The sequence below is a fragment of the Gallinula chloropus genome, assembly GCF_964237585.1.
Source record: "Gallinula chloropus genome assembly, chromosome: 15".
Lineage (NCBI taxonomy): Eukaryota > Metazoa > Chordata > Aves > Gruiformes > Rallidae > Gallinula > Gallinula chloropus.
Genome location: NC_140100.1, coordinates 416,249 through 439,979, shown reverse-complemented (window position 1 = coordinate 439,979; position 23,731 = coordinate 416,249). Strand labels below are relative to the sequence as shown.

At 55.7% G+C, this 23,731-nt stretch overlaps 1 protein-coding gene across 1 annotated transcript in view; it reads right to left on the bottom strand.

Moving 5' to 3' along the window:
• The window catches only part of LOC311197369 (ankyrin repeat and fibronectin type-III domain-containing protein 1-like), a gene marked incomplete at its 3' end in the record, with an annotated part of 171,916 nt that overhangs the window by 17,061 nt on the left and 131,124 nt on the right, over window positions 1-23,731 (bottom strand). The window contains exon 5 of the mRNA XM_084271121.1: window positions 17,237-17,365. Within this exon, the coding sequence (XP_084127247.1) occupies window positions 17,237-17,365 (129 nt within the window). The remainder of the gene's footprint in view (window positions 1-17,236; window positions 17,366-23,731) is intronic.

Below are 23,731 nucleotides of genomic sequence, written 5' to 3'. Positions count from 1 at the left end.
GGTACTTGGACAGGCGGGCAATGGCCGTCCTGCCTGGAGGTCACAAGATGTGGCTGGTGGGGACCACTGGCAGCCACGCCACCCCATCTCCCACCAGTGGGAGCCTAGCCTGTGGAAGGCTCATTTGCAAATAACGTTGCTGCTGGTGTCAGTGGCCTTTCAGCCAAACACTGAGGCTGCCTGAGCCCTGCCACCCCCCCACCGTGGCTGGGGAAAGGATTAGCTCACGGGAGCCTGTTCATGCCAGCAAGGAGAGGGCAGGCTGCAGCCCGTGACAGCAGACATGAGGTCAGTGCCATGCTGCCATCCTCAGGGTCAGCGTGGGTGGCTGTCACTTCGGGAAGCTGCTCCCTGCCATCTGCAGTCTAATGCAGCAGAGAGAGGGCTCTGTGCGTGAGAGAAAGGGAACCAGAAGAATGGAGGATGGAAAGTGTTGATGCTTTGAAAGGATGAGGCTTGGAGTGGGGAGGAGGACAAGGCTGGGTCTTTGCAGAGCTTGCCATAGCCTCGTGGAGCCATGGATGTCGATGGTACAAGCACAAGCTGTCCAAGTCAGTCCCCGGAACAGTGAAGCACAGGGGAAGCCTAAAAACTTCTTGGGGAGAGCCAAACCCAACGCAGCCAACCTGACCGCAAACTGGGAGCCAGAAAGATCAATGTAGAGACTGTTTCCAAAGAAATCTGAGCGCGAGGGGTCTTTCTGCTTTGAGGAGACTCAGCTCAGCCTTGGTGCGTGCAGGAAATCACATCAGGTGCCCAAACACTTGGACACTAACACTCCACTGCAGAGAGCCCTCAAGCTCCTAACACACAAAGGAGCAATCCTCGGCTCACGGGGATGCAGCCCAGCAGCGTGGCGTCCAGCACGAAGAGGAGCTGTTGATGCACTCGCTTTTCCACTCGCTCTGCCTGATTACAAGCAATATTTCAGGACCAGGGAAATAAGACACTGGATCCAAAACAGAGCACAAGTAGGACAGCCCTTCCCAAAGAGTGGGATTTCATAACCCACCAAAAGCCATGCTCAAAGCTGGGATGAAATGCTGTGCTGAGCACCCCTGCAAGGAGGCAGGGATCACAGGAACAGCCTACCCACCAGTTAGTTCCCCATCCTGAGGTGCACAGACCTCAAAGGTGTTTAAATATCATAGGACGCCCTGGCCAGGCAAAGATGAAGCAAAGCTCTGCGGAAACACATGCGTGCCTGGAAAATGCACTTGCTTATAGCAACCTGAGTCCAGGGAAAGGCAGCAAACCAGATCCAGGGCTTTGTTTGTTTATTTCCTTCAGATTTTTCTCTTTTTTCCCCACTTGGCAAATCCGCTGGGGTTTGTTTTGAATGGAGCTGAAACGAGCATGCCTCTTTTGTTTAGCAGTAACAGCTAACTTATATAGATCCTGCTCTTGCCAGGACATTTTTGTTTGAGCTCCAGAAGCCCAATGCTATTAGCCCAGTGCTCAGAGGAGCTCAACATGGTGTAAGGCCAGGAGATGCTGCACAGCCCCCAGGTCTGTGCACTCTCCCAAGCATCAGGCACCATTCTGGCAATGCTAGGAGGGCTGCAAGTTGTCCCTGCCATCTTCTTGTGGAGCTCACGACTGAAGGCAGTAGAGGGTGGGCCCTGTGGCCATGCAGCCTGCCATACTGTGGCTCTGAAAGTCAGCTCCCAGCAGCGGGGTACCTGAATAAACAGGAGAAGAAGAGCACGTCCTGGGGGAGATATGCAGCATCCTGCCAGCATTCAACAGGGGAAGAAGTGAGGGATTTCCCTGTGGAAGCAAGACGGGATCAAGCGTGATGCGTCGCTGTCCAGGCTGCTCCCTGAATCAAGAGGCTTTTGCATCCCTCAGGGAATGTTTGCCCTGGGCTGCAGCAGCTGCAGCATGCGATGAGAACCCCCGGGACCAGCCCTCACTCAGCTGCCGGAGGGCCATGGCAGCAGGGAGGACTGGGAGCTGGCCGTGCCATGCGCCTCATCATGCAGCCAGTTGGCGAGCTGGCGGTGTCCTCCGGAGGCACAGCCGTGCCCCGGGTGCAGCACAGTGGGGAAGAGCCTGCCCGCTCGGCTTGGCCCTGCTGCACCTCCCTCCTAAATCACAGGCTCTGGATTTGGGAGAGATGGAGACTTCAGGGCTCCAAGAGAGGTTCGGAGCCAGCCAAGTAGATCACTTGCTGACAGTCTGCGGAGGCCTCCCATAAAATACCCCCTTTCTGCAGGCCCAGCAGTACGACTGGGGGAGGAAGAGAGCAGAGATGCTAGAACAAATTCTGCTGCACCATGATGATGCCCCTGGGGGTTTTGTGGGTTTTTTTAATTAATCATTTTGATAACAGTTTTTAAATGACACCAGACGGAACCGGTGGCTCAACCCCCCCATTAAAATATGCCTGAAATCAGACTTTCAGTTCCTTGGTCACCCCTCCGTGACCGTCTGCCCTCACAGCCGGGACTGCTGTCATGCACACACAGTGGTCACAAAGCAACATGGGTCCTGTCCGTGTCCACACACGCATCCCTCCTGGGCACCTCCTCCCCTGGCTGCACACACACCTCATGCACCATTGCCAGGACACCAGGACACTTCTCCTTGGGGACTGTGCTAAGGGATGATCCAACCAAAGCAGACGATGCTGATCATCAGCCCATGAGCACCAGCCTGGATACTCACACCTAGAAAACTCTGCTTTTCTCTTTCACACTACCAAACTTGTGTGGGACTGAGCTTGGTGGGCATGTGCATTACAGCTCAGGAGCCACTGCTTGGGGTGCAGCATTCCCATCACCAGCACCACTCATCCCTGGGACACCTCCCAGCGCCAAAAGCCCCCAGTCCCACCAGCAGGCACTGGGGACAGCAGAGCTGCCACGGGGAGCTGTGCTCAGCCTTGGGCTTCTACCTCCCAGCCAGGGCAAACACTCCTCTCTGTGCTCCCCACAATGCCAGCCTTTAATTGCTGCTTGACATTAAGTATCTGAGCAAGGAAGTCTTGGGTAAATGTTCTTGCTATGGGAACACACAGTGCTGAGTCTCTTTAATTACATTGTTTTTGTTTGGCTTTTTTTTATTAGTTGTGCTGTGGCTTCCCCTCCCTGACAGGCCAGTGAAGCGCACGCTAAATATGGCTGGGTTTAAAGTCCGCCGTGAAACTCGAACCGCGGCACCAGACTGGCTGGACTCAGTGCAAGCCAGGGTTACACGGGACACACATTCCAGCCGCCGCAGTCCTGCTCCGGCCCCGCGCCCCCCTCCATCCTGCTGAAACACCCGCCCTCGGAGCAGCTGAGAGCACAACCATCACGCTTCGAAACACCTATGCAGCCTCCTCTTCCTCACCCCACTACGTCCTGCTGGGAACACTGCCTAACCTTTTCCTTCAAGCTGCCCCATCTCCATCATACCCATCACTGCTGCATTGGTCCCCATCCCACCCCATCTCCATCACACACATCACTGACACATCGGTCCCCATCCCACGGTGTCCTGCCCCACACCTGCTCAGCCCACCTCCAGGCTGCCCCTCGAGGCCAAAGAGCCCTCTTCCCACAGACCATGCTGCTTTCATCTTCCTCTGCCCCCCTTGTTATTTTAAAGGCATTCCAGAGGACGCTGTCAGGCTTGGATGTGGTTTGGTTGGGTTGTTTGTTTTCGTACTGGAGGTTTTATGATCGCATTGGGAACGAGCCTTAATTGAGTTGCAATTTGAATTGCAGTCCATGGGTATTTGTTTCATTTTTGGACCTGCTCATACAGCAGCGCAGCTTAGGCTGGAGAATGCATTTGGTTTTAACTGGAACCTCATGGAGACAGGACTGAGCAGGATGGGCTGCCCCAAGCTGTGACCAAAGCTCATGGGGAAGTCTTGCATGGCCACCCGGGTGCCAGGTACCCACGGCAGCAACAGGCAGCACCAGGTGTGACCACAGCCCCATGACCACCTGAAATCACGGCCAGTGCCGGTCAGGAGGCAGACGGAGCCAGTCCTCTGGTGCTGAGTGCCAAGCACGCAACTCTGGGGCCCAGCGTGGTTGGAGCTCACAGCCCCCCTGCAGACCCCTGCACCCTGCAAACCCCTGACCCTGCAAATCCCTGTGCCCTGCAACCCTGTGTCCTGCAACCCTGCGTCCTGCAAACCCCTTCACCCTGCAAATCCCATGCCCTGCAAACCTCTGCACCCTGCAAGCCCCTGTCCTGCAAACCCCTGCACCCTGCAAACCCCTGCACCCTGCAAACCCCATGTCCTGCAACCCTCTGTCCTGTAAATCCCTGTGCCCTGCAAATCCCTGCACCCTGCAAACCCCTGTCCTGCAAACCTCTGCACTGCAGGGTCTGTGACCTCATGCTTGCCCAGCACCCCAGCAAGGAAGCTTAGCACCCCTGCCTGGGCCACTTGGCCCCAGGGGCTGGCTTGGTGCTCCTTGTCACTAGCTGCCTCCAGACCTGAGCTGCTCTCAGGGACCAGGCAGCAGAAACGGACAGGACCTAAAGGTCAGCGCCCAAACTGCTCTTCATAGGATCTACATCGGTGTCAACTTCTGCTGACCATGCCCCACGCCGACTGCCAGAACTAGCACTTCAGCCTCAGCACCCAAAATGTGCCTGATGCTTCTGGCACACGCAACCAGCCGGACCTTTGCAGGTAGAGACGCCAGACAGACCTCTGAAGCACAGAGGGACTGGCAGAGCACCTGCTCTGCATTGCAACGGTGCTTCCTCCTCGCAGGATCTCTCTCACAAGCTGGATGCTGGAGCAGGTCAACAGCGCTCTGGAAGACACCCCCCGACCTGCTGGCACCATCCTGGCTAAATCAGACTTCCGCATATCAAAAGCGGATGAGCAGAGGGGACTCACTGCCCCTCTTTCAGGAAGAAACCCTACCCCAGCGTGGCCTGCCAGGAACGAGCCCCGCTCCGTGCCACAGACGCGTGTGCAAACTCTGCCCGGGGGATCAAATGCAGAAGCTGAGTCATACGACGCCTGGTCTCAAAGATCACTGAAGGTACAAGGAGGGGAAACAGAATCTCTCTCCAGGGTTGATGGGCCCCAAGCGGAGCAGGAGGTGGATGCAGTGTGGGGATACTCAGCCATGCTGGGAGGAGTGAGAAGGGACATAAGGCCACGCTCAGCCAAGCCTGGTCCCATCTCCTCACTTGAGTACCAGCACCCACTTTTCAGAAGGGAGCAGGGCTGGCTGCTGCAGAAGCTGCTGTGGCAAACCAAGCCTATGCAGCTGTGGCTGTGAGCTATCCTGATAGCAGAAGGGGCCACAGGGGCCAGGATGCATGGCCCCAGCTCCACCATGCACCCCCACCCCAGCAAAATGCCTGGGTTTCCCCAGGAGCCAGGAAGAAGCTCTAACTTGTCTTCTCCCATGATGGCTCAGGGGTGTGTGGGAGTGATGCTCTACACCACAGTCGTGTCCCCTGCTGAGACCCAGAGTGGCTCTGCACACCAAAACTGGCTCCTCCACATGGCTGTGCCCTGCTCCTGAGATGATGGGGTTCTACAGTGTGCATGCACCCAACCTCCCTGCTATGGCTCAGACATTGTCTCAGCTCCCCACTCTGCTGGAAACAGGGCTCCTGGGAGCTGCAGCCCCACTGCTTGGCCCTTGGCGCGCAGCTTGCCCCGGTACGGGGGCACACCCATGTGCCATGGGTGCTGAGACCTACAGACTCATCTCAGCAGTGATAAGTAATCAATTTGAACCCAGACCTGCGAGGATGACAAGCAAATCCTTTAACCTCCTGCGCCACCTGGTGCCACCAGGAAGAATATGCTAGTGAGATACAGCATTCATTGAAAGCCACCTCTTCTCCAAAACCATGAAACTGTAGAAAATTGGCCCAAGAAGGACTTCTGAGGTCATCTGAGCTCACTCCCCCATGCCTGTGGCTGGTTCCATCCCCAGCCAACTACATCCCACCTGTACTTTGCAGGACCCCTGGGCACCTCCCCAGCCCATCGCTGGGATGCCCTTTCTGGTGGAAACCCACCTCCAGTCCATGGTCCTACCCAAGCCATCCAGCTCGATGGGGACCAAGCCGCTCAAGCACACCAAAGCTGCACGATGAAAACCAGCACCACTGGCTGAAGACTTCCAGAGCTGCACCCAAAGGGGTTATAAAAGGCAGGCCACAGACATTGATCTCAGCGGGGAGGAGGAGACGACGGCCAAGACACAATGGAAGAACAGACAAACGCACACACCCGGCTCCAGAGCTGCTGCCCAGCTGGTAAATGTTACTGGAGTCAGAAAACCCCTTTCCTGCTGGAAGGCAACCAGCAGGACCCAGCTGGCAGCGCTGGGCACACTGGCCACTGCCCACAGGGTGTCCCTGGCACCCATCCATCTGCTTGGTGGGGATCTCCTTGGATGTCCCAGGCCGGCTCCCCGATCAGCACTGCTGCAGGGCAGGATTTGCTCCTGGCTCGCTCCATGACTAGTCCCTGCCCAGCACCCACTGGGGTCTTCTCCTCTGACAGGAGGGTCCAACCCCACCAAGCAGCTCTGGTCCTGGTGTCATGCCAGCACCAGCCAGCACCAGCCAGAGGAGCTGGTTTGCTGCCACCCAACCACAGAAGTGCTCATGTATGTCACAGCCAACCTTCCCTCCATGCGTCCCCAGGGCAGCCAGGGTCCAAAGGCTGCAGTCCAAGAGGAGAAGCTAACTTTTTTTTTGCCATTTAGATAGAAAAAAAATCCACCAGTGGTTGAGACCTCACCACCAGCTAGGCCTCCTCCCAGCTGAGGTTTGCCTGCTGCCTCAGTCACATCAGAGCTTTCCTACCTCATGTGTCACTTTCTTCTCTTTCTAGCTGGAGAAAGCTTTGAGATACCCTCAGTTGGAGAAGCTCAAGCTGAGGATAACAGAACCTGGGGAGGAACTGTCAAAGCCTGCAGCACAGCAAGTAGAAAAGATTCCTACCCTAATATAAAGGAACGTTACACCTCATAGTGATCACCAGGTCAGACCTCCAATCATCAGGACACATCCATCCGTCCACACATCACTGTTTAACACACCCATGGGAGAGGCAGGGGTGCAAATGCCTTTTCCCAAGGCCTCACAGGACATGGGAGCATGGGGAAACTCTGTTCTCATTGAGCATTGCCTCAGTTTCTTCAGGTCTAGAGACAAGATACTGCCCAGAGCTCTGGTCCTTGCTCTGCCCCTCAGTGAGAGGCAGGGGATGCCCACAGCCCCCGTTTTGATGCACAGGAAGTGGAGATAAAGACAATGTCATCTTGTGTAAATGAGGAGCACCACATGAGACAACCATCTGGGCTCCTTGCAGTCACCACTCCTGACCTGGACTCACATAGCCAAGGGGGTGCCCCTAGAGATGGGAGCAGGGGGTGCTCAGTGCAGCTGGAGAGCAGTGGCCACAGTCTCTTTGCAGATGAGGACTTTAGCAGCTACCCTCTGCAGAGCTCTGCCAAGCATGCACAGCCATGCTTTCCAGAGGCTAACAATTCGACCAAATCTGTGTTGATTTCCACCAGGAATGCACCAATCCTGCCAAATTTCAAGTCTCTTTTCCAAAGTGTGGAGGCACCAGAAGTCCTCAAACAAAGCAAAGGGAGGGGAAAAAAAACAACTGGCAAAGCTGCCATTTCCCCAACCTTCTGCTGCAACTTGGAGAAGAAAAAAATACAAGAGAAAGTTCAGCCTGAGGCAGAGAGAGGACAGAGAAATCCAGCCCAGACAGTTCCAGTCTGGCAAAGGTATGTGTGAACAAACTTCTGCTGGGAAGTGCTACACAGCTGTGACAGGGGTATCAGCTGGCTCCACTGACAGCTGGGGGGCTGGGCAAGAGGTGCCATCCTCCCAACTCGCCCCTTCATGGCAGCACACAAGGATGAGCTCACTGGAGCACAGAAGAGGAAGGGTGGCAAGGGCCAATGGCTGCAGGTGGCTCTGGAGATGGGAGGTGGTGGCATGGGGCAAGAGGAGACCACTCCACCCCCAGTGCCTCAGGCTCTCAAAAGACCTGGGTGATCCCTGTTCACATGGTTACACCAAGCAGGAGCTTCGAGCCAGACCTAAATGGCTTGGGCTTCTCCATCACAGAGGGTGAGAAACCTCTCACAGAGCTAGTGGCCTCAACACACAGCGGGTGCTGCTGCCTCTTTCCTCCCGCTCACCATGCCCTCAACAGTGAAAGTGGGAGTGGAGACACCCTGCTCATCCCACCACGCTCCTCACCCTGCTTCTGGCTGCGTGCTTCCTTGCGACCAAGTTGCCCATGGACTTGGAAAGCCCCTCCAGGTGCCCACTGCACCCCAGCATGTGCTGGCCTGGCATGCCACACCTTGTCCCTCATGTCCCAGTGTAGCCCAGAGACAGCTCCATGGCACAGCAGAAGGATGAGGTGGGCATGCTGGTCATGAGAAAGGCGGCCTTGGGCCCCTGTGCAATACAGCATCCCATTCCTGACCTGCCTGCATCATCAGGGAAGAGCACAGCCAAAGAAACTTCATGAGTTCATGTGAAGTTCACCCAAGAGGAGCTCTGCTCCATGAGCAAAACTGCTTTTCTGCTTGCCATGAGCCTTCCAGAGCTCATGACCGGGGCAGAGCGAGGCCAGGAGAGCGCTGGGAGGATGGGACCTTTTGGCAGCATCAGCCTTCCACTTGCACAGAAAGCAGGCAAGTGCCCCACTGGCTTGTCCATCTCCTCGCTCAAGGAGCAACGAGAACACACTCACAGCAGAGGCTCCCTCAGACAACCCCTTGGACAGCCAGCAAGACACTGGCCATAGGCAAGGAAAGCAGGAGCATTAGCTAAATGTCACGCTGGCTTATCTGTGTCCAGAAGCAGCCTCCTTGCTTCCCATAACTCAGCCTGCTGCTCCACAGGGTTTCAGCACACAGGGAAACCTGACCCAGCTCTCCCAACTGCCGGCACCCGCCTGGCACGGGGCATGGCAGGGCTGGGCTGCGAGCTGCCCCCGCAGCGCACGTGGCAGCGATGGGGCACCCTGGCACATGTTAGACTTCAGATGGATCGCTCACTACCAAATCCATGTCTTCACCCAACTTCACCTTCTGCCACGGTCCAGCTGTCCCTCTTGGCACCACAAACCCAGCCTCGCCTCGCCGGGCTGTCCCTGCCCTCGAGGCTGTTCCCTGGCACAAGGCACCAGGCACTGACCCACTGCTGAGTTTCTCCTTCAAGGCTTCCATCCTCAGATGCTCCAGTGCAGCAGCAGTGAGCACCCTCCAGAGCCTGGTGCACAGTGACATCAAAACCCAGAAGAAATTGTTGAAGATTTGATCAGCCTGGATCTCCTCCAACCTAGACAGAGTTTGCTCCTGCCACCGCCTCTGAACAGAGTAACTGCCTGCTCTTCCCCAGCAAAGATGCTGAGAAATGAGGGGGAAAAATGACTCACTTCTTTTAGTATCTGCTGCCCGGGCAGAGCAAGTTCCAGTACCCTCAGGGATGGTGACTCCATGGAGAAGCCAGGTTCAAAGCCAGTAGGTAAGAAGACCCAATGAGTAGAAAACCAGGACTGTTATTGACATTCCCACTAAAATAAATATATTGAAATACCTTTTGTGTGCTGTCCAAGAAGACTGGAAGGGCCAAGACCCTGCCAATCCAGCGTGCTCAAATTAAGGGAATACCCACGCCAGATGGTGTGGAGAATCCTTGGGAAGGGCTTGACTCACACGACAATTTGGACATCCATACCAAGGACTGTGGCACCTCTGCACTTCCCCCCAGCATAACCACGGGGCCTGAGCTGCCCGCTGTAGAAATCCAGGCAACTGGCACCTGGACACATCCACGGAGAAGAACCAGTGGAGACCCTGTGGGATGAAGAACATCTTCCACACCCCTCAGCAAGGACCAGAGCATCCATCCTGCTTTGCAGATCCAGGCCATGGGAAATGGCAGAGAGATGATGAGAGTGAAACAAATCAAATCAGGTGAATGGGGACTTGGCAGCATTGGCTTTATGGTTGGACTTGATGATCCCAACGATTCCCTGATTCTAAATGGGCTATTTGAGAGACATCAAAGTGCCCCAAGGATAATGAATATGCTGCACTGAGAAATAATCTTAGTGGGGCTGGGAGGTATCAGCTACCATCAGAGCGAAGCAGCCAGAATAACATATCAACACAGTATTCTAAATTTGTCTTTTAAACAAATGGTATTTGCTTCCTGTGCTCTCACTGAGGATCTGGCCGAGGGCTCCAGTCCCAGACAGGGAGAACCTGGAAATCAGTCCTCTCTGAACATTTCCCTTCCTTTCCCAGAGGGCTCAATTTTTCCTGCTGAAGTGACATGAGAAACAAATACAGACAGGACCTCTGGACCTGCTGGAACCTGCGGCAGGTCACTACACTGCACCCATAGAGTGCCCAACCCTTGTCTTCTCCCAACCTCACCAGCCTCATCGTAATTGCAAGCCGAGCTCCCTCTCCCCAGATGAGGAGGAAACCTGGTCTGGGGGAGGCTTGAGGCAGCAGGAGCAGAGGCACAAGCCTGACACAGACCCTATGGATTTGGAGAGCCCTGAACTCCCCCTGTGCTGCTCTCCTTTCCCACCCACACGCTCCTGGGTGCTCCCAACCAGCAGCACAGGGCAGCAGATGCGGAGCTATATGGACTATGACTCCTCTGCCACTGCAAAGTGCTGTCCAGGCTAAGGACCAGCTGTTTCCATACAGTGTGAACAGCAGTTACCCTTGAGCCTCTGTCTGCTGGTGACTCACAGGTAATGAGGATAAAAGGTGATTTTCTGCAAATAAATAATTCCATTCAAACACATAGTTCCCCCATGGCAGGGGGTGGAACTAGATGATCTTTGAGGTCCCAAAGCATTCTATGATTCTGTGATTGATTCTATGATTCAAACGCTTTCCTAAAGGCAAACCCAACTTCCAGGGAGCTATTTTGAGGGCTCGCTCCTCCCCATCGCCATCAGCAGGTCCCTCACGGTTATTGGTGAATCAGTGTGCCACCAGCTCTGGGGGTGGGGTGAACTGCTCCCCCCATACACCCACAGGCATCAACTGTGGCTGTCCTCAGGGTGTCAGGGATAAAGCCAAGCTCCTGAATCACATATCCCCATGCCTAGTCCAACACCAAAAGCTCTGGGGCTCCCAAACCAGTGTCTACCTCACCCACAGAGAGGTATCCCAGGAGGTTGGAGGGGCGGCAGCACTGGGAGCAGGCAGACAAGCCCCCCTCCTGCCCTGGGACAGGGCAGTCCCTGCAGACAGAGCACTCCTTGTTCGCTGGGGCTGCAGCTCCTCTCAACTGCATTTATCCCCATAAACCAACATTTTAGTGGCCTTCTGACAGTGACGTCCATCTGCCACGCCGGGGGAAAGGCTCAGGCTGCCCAGAGCCCTTGGGCAAGGGGCCCTGCTGCAGGCTGGCTCCCCCAGCAGCCGGGACATCCCGGCACACCACAATGCGGTGTGGACATCCAGCTCCTATACGGCTAATTCAATAAGTCACAGATACCATGACTTCATAAGGCAGAGAGGCTCCACAGCTATTAGGGGAATTGGGAGCGGGGGGAGGAGGAGCTGAAATGGAGAAGGGATGGAGACGGGGAGGGAGGAGAGGGGGAAGCTAAGACAAGCAGCAGAACAAAACATCCCATAAATCATGAGGAGCTGCTGAAATACCAGAACAAATGACCCCATAGCTTGGCCATTGTTCCTGAGCGAGGGCTTAAAGCGCTCCCAGTCGAGACAAAGCGCCTGGCGTTTTGTTTCAGCACTGCACTGGCCCGTCCAGGACCTGCGCTCACACAGGGAGCTGTGGGCGGCTGCGTTTCACCCCGGATCGACGGCCGGGACTGATGGGATGTGGAAGCAAAGCTCTTGTCAGGGCTGACCTCCCCACGCCACAGCCAGTGTAGATGTGGCACCCACATCTCAGCCTGCCCAGTGCATCTCTAGGCTGCCAGATGCCCACACATTCCAGGCCCTGGCACTCCCCGCTTCCACAGACAGGCTCAGGGGGGTTTTTCCTTCTTTTCCCTCACTCAGGCTAAGAGCTGCCTCAGCTGGGAAGAGAACTGGCTCCAAACCTGCTCTTGGATATGCAAATTACGCTGCAAAACCCAGAGGAGCTCTGAGCTCTCTGTATATACGGTGCTGCCCTCCTCACCTCCCAAGAAGTTGCTGACAATTGGCCTTGGGATGGCTTTCCTCAGCAAACAGACGACTGTCAAGCACAGAGTCCCAGGGAAAGTCCAGTATGGCCATAGATGACTGTGATGGAAACAGCACAAGGTTCTCACTGAGCTTTGCAGTAGCAGCTCATCCGTGCCCTGGCTCAGGAACAGACAGATCAGATGGTAGCTCAGCACCTCCCCTGGGCTCTGCAGCCCCCCAGGACCTGATGATGGGACAGGCTGGAGACAGGTCGAGCACTCTGCCTGCTCACATCAGCTGGCAGCAGCTATGGAAGGAGACTGAGCAGTGCCGGCACCTCCGTGGCGCCAATTTCTGCCCCAGCACAGCAGTTTGGGGAGAATTTCTGCACCACATGAGACCACTTAAACCCAAAGGGGAAATATCACTGCATTATAAAACTAAATAACTTAAATGACAACTCTTCCATTAAAAACCTCTCCCTTTATAGCCAAACCTGAAACACAGGGCAGAGACCACAGCAGTTGCCTGTGCCTCCTCTGCCAGCCTGACAGTGCCAGCGTGGTCCCCGAGCCTGGCAGCGGCAGCTCCTGCCCTTACCACCCTGAGATCCCATGGCAGAGGGATGCCCACCAGCCATTCCCCCTGGTGCTGGCACATCGTGGGAAAACCACTCCATACTTTCCCATCTGGGTAGGAATGGTCTGCACTGGGAGCTGCTGGGTAGGGAGGTCTCTGCACATCCCCCTCTTCAGCAGAGGGAAGTGAGGAGCTGAGATTCAGCAGCGTGCCAGGGGTCAGGCAGCAAAACAAGATGCAGGCAGGGCTGAACCCAAGCCGGCTGGCTGCCTCCTCATGTGTCTAACCACCAGACGACATCCTCCTGCCAGCGTTGCTTTAGCGGCGGCTCGTGGTGGGCAGCCAACAAGCAGAACCAAGATAACGAGTTGGGGTAAGCTAGGAATGTGCTGCATTTTTCCTGAGCCACCATGGGAATAGGCTATTCCAACCACAGGCTGCAGGGAGGCTGTCCGACATGGAAACCTCGAGGAACCCAAATAGAAGAGGCAACGGGAAGAAGTAAACACAATCAAGCAGAAGAAAATGGAGAGGAAAATCAGGGTGGACAACAAGAGGGGAGAATGGGGAAAGGGTTGTGGTGGGGGAAGACAAGCAGAGGGACAAATGGAACAAGGAAAACCAGACTGAGAGGTAGGAAAGGAAAAAGAAGAGATGAATGGATGCCAGGACAAACCTGGCAGAGCTGGAAGGATGCAGGAATCGGACAGAGGCTCCCAGGCTCCGCACACAGCAGATTAAACCAGCAGGTCACAGCCCTTGCACCAGACTAAGACTCACTGAAGAGGAAAGGTGAACAGGGCTCATTTCCCAGGTGACAGGCATAAGAGGAGAGGAGGCTCTTTGCCTCAATTCCCACTGCGTGGGGAGGAAAGAGATTGCTGGCATTTCTGGGTTGCTGTAGGGACAGTGGGAAGGCTCCACAGAAACCATCAGCTCTTGACTCCTCACTCGGACAGCAGAAGGTGGTTGACCTTCAAATAAAGAGTGCTTCTGCCTCGTACACCTTTGTGCTATTTAGGCTGCAGAGCTCAGAACCAGCAGAGCTTTAATTAAGCAGACCCCAAATCCTTCCTCGCCTCAGTTACCAGTTTTTGCCTCATCTGGAGCTCAAGCTGCCTTGATGCCCCGAGAGCCACAGCGTGCACTGTCCACCACGGAGGAGAAGAAAGGAATCAGCAAACCTAAATAAACTGAAAGCAGCCCCAGGTTTCTCCTGCAAGCCTGGGAAAGCCTCGCACTGCCCCGCCCCCCATGGTCCTTCTCCCTGGGCACCTCCCAGCAGCAAGACATTGGTTCGTGGAGCAACAGGCTGAGGGGATACGGCACATTCAGGGCCTGAACACTGGGGACTTTGTGGGGATGGATTTTAAAAAAATAGCCTAAAAAAAAGCCTAATAATGAAGTATTTATTTCAGTAAACAACATATGAATGAAAGGAGTGTTTTCTCAATACTTCACTTTTTCCCTGCCTTCTCTCCCTTCCTCCCAGCAATTTTTTTTTAATAAGTGGAACTAACGAGGTTTCGCTCACTAACGGCTGCGCTGGGGAGCAGGGCTGTGCTCTGCCTGCCCGGTGCAGCACACAGACATGTGCTGTGTGAATAAAGCCTGCCTTGTGCCCAGGGAGACAGGCGACCCTTGAGCACGTCCCATCACACGAGCGGGTGAGATGTGCTCTGACGGACACACGCTCCGTGTGAGACCTGCGACGGCAGCATCCTTGTGGGGTTGTGCAGGACACTCAGCACCTTATTTCTTGCAGCAGGAAAAACCCTGCATCTCCTGGCCCAGAGAAGTACCATTGTCCAGGGACCCACAGGGCTCTGAGGTGTCCCCAGGGACAGGGAGAAGAGCCAAGGGGAGATGAAGGGGTCTGTTGTCCCCATTGTACCTGGCAGTGCTCAGTGCAGGAGACATGGTGTCAGGCAAACACTGTGATGCTGTACAGCTCCTTCTCTTCTACCTCAGCTTCATCCAGCCCCACCTGAGCACCTGAATGACTGGGAACCCTGGAAAACTGGCTCAGCTTGCCCTGCATAGGATGAGAGGTAAGGATGCTTTCTGCTATGGCGGAGACACCAGGGGTTGGACTGACCATGTTTTGGTAGGGGTTTCAGGCAGAAATCACTCATCACTCCACCAGACTGACAGCCAGCTTTTGAAAGCGATGGATGCTGATGATGCTGTGCCTATAATCTCTACCTCCTCCTTGGCAAGAGGTAAGCAGGTCCAGGAGCTCTTCCTTGCCTCCAAGGTTTGGGATTAAGATGGGCAGGATTCTTAGAAGCTACTGCTTTGGGAAAACACAGTCCATCACTTTTCCATCCCTCTCCTGCTGCATTGGATGAGTGGAGCCCCCATCATACGCAGCGTGGGCATTCACCCCCTGCACAGCAGCAGCTAAAACGGGGCAGTGGTGACCTTGGGTTAAGCTTACAAACACATCCAGATTCAGTGTGTGCAGATATTAGCTCTGGAGGTCCAATCAGGCACCTGCAGATCTGTGAGGGTGTGAGCCCTGCAGCCCGTTGGCCACAGACCCCATCAACCTCTCCTGCAGCCCAGGACCTCCCGAGGAGGGTGTGGGGCAAGCAGGGGTAGAGATGCTCCAGAGGCCTGTCCCCTCTGTGCAGCACGATGGTTTGCAGCAACTCACTGAGGATGCTGATCCTACCTCACTGATCCCTGAAGACGTACTGGGGAAGGAGAGAAGGGGGAGAAGGAGGGGGGGCAGAGCTCCATACTTCACGTGTAGGTACCCCTGTGGGTACCCGATTCAAAAATGGGGCTGTGTGCACGTAAAAGCCAATTCAATTCCCATGCTGCAACAGCTGTCAGCTGAACCACCACAACAGAGAGAGCATTAACAAGCATGTGGAGGTGGGCAGGGAGCAGGGGGTGGTCCTCACCCTGCTGCTGCTTGCTCAGCCCTGCATCACTGCAACCCCCCCCGGGTTACCCGTCCTCTGATCCCCAACACAGCAGCGTGTGGCAAACGGAAAGCGAAGGGGATTCTTCTTCACCAAGAGCTCGTTTCCAAGCTGGCTCACCAAGCCCCATAAAACAGCATCATCTACCACTGCTGCGGAGCTGCTGCTGTACAAGGTGCGTTGCAAACCAGTGAAAGACAGATGGTTTCCCCCAGGAAAGAGACACAGAGCAAGTGAAAATGTGCCACAAATATACCTTGACACAGCAGGGCTAAAATGGGATCCGTGGGCTTCAAAGAGACATTTAAAGGGAGAAAAGAGATTTATGGACTTGTCTTGCTTCTTTTTTGTTATGAATAAAGAGGAACTCTGATTCCTTCTAATGAGTTCATTCCTTGTTTTCCCATTTGGTATATTAGAAATTCACATATTTGTCTATTTGGCAGATTCACTGTGATTGCAGAACAGCTTTCCTGATGACATCGTTTCAGCAAAGGAAAGAAAGTTGTGCAACTGGAGAAGAAAGTCACCAAATAGCTGAAATTCTTTGTCTGGCCTCATTAATACCTAGTTAGCTTTGATGCCTAACGAACTTCACAGATAGAGGAAGCCTTTGAGGGGACTCGGCAACCTCACATGAAGTGTTAGAACATGCAGAAAATGCCAGAAAGATCTCCAAAAAAAGCAGGGAAAATGAAAACCAAACTCCACATTCTTGCAATTTCTAAGCATTTCTTTTTTTCTTTTTTTAAAGTTTTACCCTCCTTTATCCATCTAAGGAAGCAGAAAGCAATGCAATTTCCAGGGCTTTTAAATATCCTTAGCAGGTCACCTCTAACGCTGGGAGGGTTGGCTGTGATCTGCTTCCAAGGCTATTGCATCAGAGCTTAGAAACCCAGAATAAATGACTTCTTGCTCGAGCAGGGACTGCAGTTTGAGACCTGTGCTGGGCACGAGGGGCCCCACCGGCACTGCGGTGACAGCAGCATCAGGGAAGGAGGGAGTATGGCATCCCCCTGTGGTGGGCAAACAGGGATGCCCTGTCCCCTCATATCACTCACCCTGGGCATGGTGTCAGTGAGGAGCCCCTGTGGCTCCTGATGCCACCATGGGTCCTGGTGCCCTCACGGCTCCCAGTGCCCCCCCACCAGCTGTGGCCACCCCACCATGGGTCTCAGCTTTGGTTTATCTGATGGAGGTGTGTCAGGCAGTGAGAGGATATGGGATGCACCCTCCAGCCATTCCTAAAAGGAGTGTAGGGTGGGAAGGGAAGGGGAGAGGAGAGGAGTAGCTAGTGGCAGGGCCACATCTACATCCCACACAAGCCCTGAAAGATCCCCATGGATCAAGTTCATGGGGTCTCTTTCAGCCTCCTCAAGGGAAAAGCTGCCCAGGGATCCCTGATGCTCCCTGCCCTGCACCAAGAGGGGATGTTTTGATTTGATACCCCAGGGAGCTTCTGGGTTCGAAGGAGTGTTGTCCCAAGGGACGTTGTTAGGACAGGGAGAGAGTGGAAGCAGTGAGGACAGAGGACAGGAGGGGGAGTGGAGAGGCAGGAGCTCCTTTCCCCCAGCCCTGTCCTGCAGCTCTTACCATTCAATGCTCAGAGACCTGGGCCGGAAGGCAGACCGCTCGGCTGAGGCATACTCAGCTTTCCTTCTCTTCTCCTGCTTCTGCTTAACTGACAAGCGGTGGGCAAACCTAGAGAGGCTGCTTTCCGACCTGGGGAAGGGGAGAGGAAAGGCATTAATGTCACTGAAGCACCCGGGTTCCCAGCGGCACATCCATGGCACAAAGCCAGGTGATGCTCAGAGTTGAGAGGAGGGGTCTCCTGGAGGGTCAATGGTACCAGGATGGGGCAGCACAGCACTGGGGTGGGGAAGAAGCAGAGCAGCAACAGATTTAGCATCACTTCAGCAAGCAAGGACCAGCATGGGTCCATGGTGTGCTGTTAGCAAAACTGAAGCTGCGAGCCCGGCAGGCTGCAGTAGCACCAGGTCCTGCTACACACTGCACCAAAATCCCCTGCCCAGGCTGTGTGCTGCAGCCCAAATGCCAACCAGCGATGGGCAGTGCTGGAGAAACACTGACTGCTTCTGCTTCTCACACTGCCTGCCTGAGAGGGCTTGGGCAGCCGGGGAAGCATCAGCGGAGGGTATCAAAGCAGAGCTCTGCCATGGCTGCATGCTCCTTCAGACAAACCCCAGAGCTCTGCGGTCACTGAGATGGGGCTCTTGAACCCCAGGACAGTTTCCTGATGAGGGCTGACATGGGAATCAGCCCATGTCAGAGATGTTTCGGAGGAGGAAGGTTCAGCTGTCAGACCTGACTGCACCCACAAAGACCCATGCTGATGCCGTTTGCCAGCCCTGTCATGCATGCTGGCATGGCTGCTGCCTCTCTTCCTCCTCCTCCTCCTCTCCTTGGTCCTGTACTGGCATGACCTGCTCCCACTGCTCTGCTGGCCCCACAACAGACAGGGAAGGACAGGAATGATTTGACAGAGGTCTCAGGGGATATGGGACAGACCTGGGGGGGTACTTTGAACCTACACATGCTGTTAAAGCCAATCATCCTCTTTTCTTGAGCCCTGACAAGCTCAAGAAAACAAAACACCTCCAAAGAAAGAAAGCAAAAACCAAAGGTACTTCTGAGAAACAAGAGCTCCCCGCCTTTCCGTACAATAATTAAGCCAACCACGGCCAGCTAATGGTTTTTTCCCTGAAACATTTTAAACACAGACATCTTCAATTCATTAACTCTGGTTATTGATTTATTTTTCAGCTTATGAATCGCTGTTGCTGGGGATGGGGATGGGGTGGAGACAGCTTTCTGGAGAAGGCTCTCGTCTCTCCAGTCACCGCAGGGAAAGAGCCACTCAGACCTTCCAGGGTCATTCTTTACATTCTTGAGAAGAAATACTACTTTGATGTAAAGGATGAGGTTTGCCTTTAAAAGAAACCCAACTAGAAACCCAAACCCCAGTTTTCCCTGCTCGCAGCCGGAGGAAGAGGCGTCCGAAGAGGAGCAATTAGACGCCTTGTGAAAGCCCATCGAGCAGAGCCTTGCACTAACACCATCCCTGCCACCTCACCCCTCCTCTGATCTGGTGTCAAAGCTTGGCTGTAATGAAGAAAAGCCCGGTTTAGGGAGGCATGGGCACTGGCTGCCAATGCTCTGCAGCAGCCCCCGGTGTGAGCAGGGCTTGAGGCAGACCGGAGAGCTCTCAGCAGCCAGGGATAGGGCTGGGTGATGGGTATGGGTGATGCTGGCTTCCTACAGCACCCCCTTGGCTGCATTTGGCTGTTTCCACTGTGACAGTCCTATTGCCACCCAGTTCTCCACCTCGCCAGAACAGGCTCCTGCTACCATGCAGGGGTTGGGGCTCCATCCCCAGGGTACTGACTGGAGAATGCTGTCCTGCTTGCTGTGCTCACCCCATCCCCATCACACTCCCTGCACCATCACAGCCACCCCTCCTGAACTAGTCCCCAGCAGGGATGGGGGCTGAGAAATCCCAAACCACCTACATGGATGTGAGACTGCAGCCACTCCCACAACCAGCGTGTGCCTCTGTGGTGCTGGTATGTGCCTCTTGTGAGCAACACCCCCAGGACAATCACACACCCAGAAGGTTTATCTGGATGCACCCGCCTGCCCCGAGCAGAGAAGGAACAGCCATGGATAAAGCCAAGGGCATCTGCCAAGAAGAGGGAGCTGTGAGGACAGGGCTCAGGAAGAAGGAGCATCAGTCCCTGGGGCAGGGTGTGCTGGTGGGGCTGGAGAAGCCACCTGAGCACTCAGGGACGTACAGCCTTGCTGTGACTCCCACTGCGGCACAGCATAACAGGGCAAGGCGTGGGGGTGAAGGCCCTGGCTCAGGGCAGGTGCTGGTAGGATCTGCCCAGCCCAGGGCAGACAAGTGAGGCCACATATGAGCCAGAAGGTGACCAAGAATTTTGAGATACTGGGTGGTGTTTTCACCCTCCAGACCAAGCTTCCAGACTACCCGTCACTCCGCCAGCTCACCCACCACCTCCAACTGCTCACAGCCCGGTCACAGGAGAAGGCTGTGACCACTCTGACCAGCCAGCATGTCCCCCCAGGAGCTGCCAGCAACTCACCCAAACCCCGGCAATGAACCAGCCTCCTCTCACCTCCACCAGACCCAAAAGCTTCCACAGAAGTATCGCTAATTAGAAAGCCAGGAGCACATTACGGTATCATCTGGCTATTTATACGGTGCTGCTTTACATAAACTGTGCTGCAGGAGAGGAATGAATCATACCTGCCATGCCATGGCTGCACGCAGGCAAACGCAGCCCGCTGCCAGCAGCCTGCTCTGCCCCACTCCCCTTGCCCCACCGAAGCCCTGCACGTGCATCAGCTTGCCTGAGCTCTATGTGCTGAGGCTGCTCTGGCTCCGGGGTTAGAAAGCCCCCAGAGTTCAGATGCTCCTGGCATTAGGATGCTCCCACAGCAACACTGGGCATCATGCCCAGGGTCTGTGCTCTGTGGGTGGCAGTGGTGGTGAGCACACAGAGGGGTGGATGCTGCTAGGACCACACTTTGACTTCCCAGGTGCTTTCCAAACACTAAGAGATTCCCCTCTCCCTTGAGAAGGATTAACATTAGGGATCTTAAGGGAGAGGCAAACTGAGGCACAGGAGGGTGTACAAGTGAGGCACATTCCCTGCAGCTATTGGCATCTGGCCTCTTGTGTGCTTCACTGACCGGCAAGAGTACAGCACACTCGGCACCACGAGTGTCCGTCTGGGGAATAGGCAGCCCCAGAGGACCAGTGCTGCCTTGAGCCAACTTCATTCCAGCCACGGGACGGGGACAAGGCCAGCACCACTCCCCCAGCCCTGCAGCAGGGCTCATGGTCCAGCCCGGATAGGATTTGGGGTGACCTGCCCACCCCACCCTAAGAAGCAGCACCTCTGTGGCAGCTCAGCACTGGGGCTTGGTGGATCCAGCACCTGCCAAGGCTCCCCAGCAGTCCCTGCACACTGCTGAGGGGCCAAGGGACACGCGGGGAAAACCATCAATTGAAACATCAACCGCAGTGCTGGGAAGAATTGTCTCCTGACAACCAGAGAAGGTTGTTCAGCTACTGTGCTGTATCATAAATCACACCTCTATGACTTGCCATCTGTCAGCCAGATTACACATGTTCAGAGTCCCATGTCAGCGTTTAAGTCAGAACACAGCATCTTTTCCCCAGAAATAATTATCAGCCCTGGAGACTCTTGCAGCAATCCCCAGCCTCAGCCCTCTCCTCCAAACCTCCCGGCAGAGCAGAGCTGGCAGCGCCAGGGAGGCAGGAACACCGCTGCCGGCAGGATGCAAAGCCCACACGCAATGTCTCCCCAAAACCCCACAGCTCTGTGCAGGGCTGGTGGCACCTAGCGTGGCAAACACCCCTGGGGACAAGCCACGGCACCCAGCCTTTGCTGCAGGCAGGGGTGGCCAGAGCCAGACTCTGCCGCTAAAGAGACAGGGACAGTGCTGTCCCCAGCCCGGTGTGTGCTGATAGTCCCCGGAGTGTTGGACCAGCACTTGGACCCTTGCTGCCAGCACAGCACAGCCCAGCCAGGGGGGAGAAGACTCTGTCTCAGTGCAGGGCACAGCTCCCACCCCAGCTTCACTGTCTGCACGTGCTACGTTACCCCCGCCTGATGCCCCCCTCCTTCGCCAGGGGAGGTTTCTGGGGCTCTGACTCCAGCACGGGCAGCTGCTGAAGCGCCCAGCTTGCTGAGGCAGTTAGAGCACAGGCAGAGCAGAGACACAGCGGGCTGGCAGCCCGGCCCCGCTCTGCCCGCAGCTCCGCCAGCTTGCTGAGCCGTGGCGGGATGCAGGATCCCAGCACAAAGATCCACTCGGCTGCCCTTTCGGATGAGGACAAGGGCCCGAAGCGCTGCCCTCCATCCCCTCACTGGCTGGGTGGGCGGATGAACAATGGCATTTCCCAAAGCTGACTTAGTACAGAAATACACAGGGACTCAATCCATCCCTCCGGCTTCACCAGCCGGGCACAGGCGTGAATCCGGCCGGGGGTTTGCAATGCCTCACCGCTGCATCCCCCACGCCACAAAACTGGAAAGCAGTGACAAGCAAAATCCCCATCCTCTCAGCTTCATCACCCTCCCTGTCCCCTGCGGAGGCCCTCAGAGGGACACTGCAGGCTGCCTCGGCAGAAAGCGGCATGCTTGAGAGGTGTGCAGCCATCAGACCCAGTGTGTGCCCACAGAAGCCCTGGTGCTCGTGCAGCTCCTCACCTAGCCTCCAGCACTGCAAGACCCAACTGTGCCACAGCCAGAGTTGCAGGACAGACCATGGTTTGTGCTGACACCGCTGCACTGTGCCACAGGTGGGGACGACCAAGGTCACATGGCAGTGCCGGTGTGGGCACCGGCATGGGACCAGCTGGCAATGCTCCTGCTCCACAAACACACCCAGCCAAAGCACCTTGACACCACATGGGCGCAAGCCATCCATCCCACAGACACCCTAGCCCAGGCAGGAATAACTCCCACTTGTTGCACTCCCTACCCCTGGAGTCAGGATCCAGCACGTGCTTGTATGTGGCTCTGAACTAACCTGGCTCCCGCCAGCCTCCTGAATCAGCACCAGCCCCGGGACAAGCCGTGTGGTGGCTGTGGGCAGCCCAGGCACTTGGCAGCAGGCAAAGGAGCAGCATTTTCATCTAGTCCTCGCTTTGGGAACAGTCACTGCAAAACCAGCTTCTGAGCCGGGCTTGGTCCCACAGGCATCCCGGCCGCAGCTTGGCCTCAAGGCTGGAGAAGGGAAATCCCGTTGCGAGGGAGCCGGACGCTGCCTTGGGGTGAGCAGGGCTGGGAGCAAGCACAGCTCCCTGCGCTCCCTGCAGCTGCCAGCTTCGGCTCCTGTGAGCATTTTGTTTGCACAGGTGCAGTTAGAATAAAACAGAGGAAAAATCATCGAAGCTGGAAAGGTGCCTTGGAGCCGGCGGCAGCCGCCTTTCAGGAGAGAGAGGCTTTGGAAAGGGAACATGCCCGGCCGCAGGGCCATGCACACGCAGCCAGCCTCCAGGCAAGCACCGACTGGAACGCCGCTCCAGCAGAGCCTGCTGACCGGCACGCTTCGGGCACGGCGCCCACCAACCATGGCTCCTGCCACAAGCGTGTCCCCGAAGCTGCAGCTGGGGACAGGAGCCCCGCTGAGCCAGGCAGAGCTGTGCCATGCTGCACCGTGCCGGAGAAGGACGCCTAGGAGCCGCGCAAGCGATGCTCACTCACCTGCACAGCCTCTGTTCCCTTCCCTCCACGTTCTGCCGGCCGCCTGCTGCTGGAGGAGCAGCTCATCTGAGAGTGGCTCTTGGCGAGAGTCCCCATCCCCTCGAGGCGCAGAGCCGCAGGCACACTCCCATCCCGGCCGGGATCCCCTACTCCCACCCGTGCTGCGCGACCTCCTCATCTGCCACCTCCGCTTCCCTCACCCATCACCTCAGGTTTCTCTCTCGCTCTGTGCTTGGATCTTTTTTTTTTTTTCTTTTCTTTCTTTTTTTTTTCCTCCCAATCTTGTTTCTATAGAAACGAGATTAGCAGAGGGGGAAATAAAACAGCCCCATGTGACTCAGATTCCGACACTGAAGAATCTCCCGGTCGTTTGCCGGGGCTTTACATAAGCACAAGTCTGTGTGGGCTGGGGGTCCCAGCTCAGATGGGGGACCAAGCTGATTCAAGGGGGACTGGGCTTGGCTGTGGGGTCCAGGCTTGGCTGAGGGAGAGAATGGGCTTGGCCAAGGGGACCAGGTTCAGCCAAGGGAACTGGGAGGGCTCAGCTAGGAGGGATCCCCAGGCAGAAGCCAGCAGCCTCACACTCATCTCCAGGGTTTGCCAAGACCCCACTGCTGGCTTTGGGCTTTCTGGGATCCTCCTGATGCAACAATGCGCCTCCAAACCCCAAGGGCATCCATGGAGGACACTGCAAACCCCTGTTACCCTGCACAGCCCTGCTTCGCTCTCTGTTCCTATTGAGAAGGGCAGAAAACTCCACCGACTCCCACCAAAACATCTGGGATCCTTAGGCGAGCTGAGGAGGAGG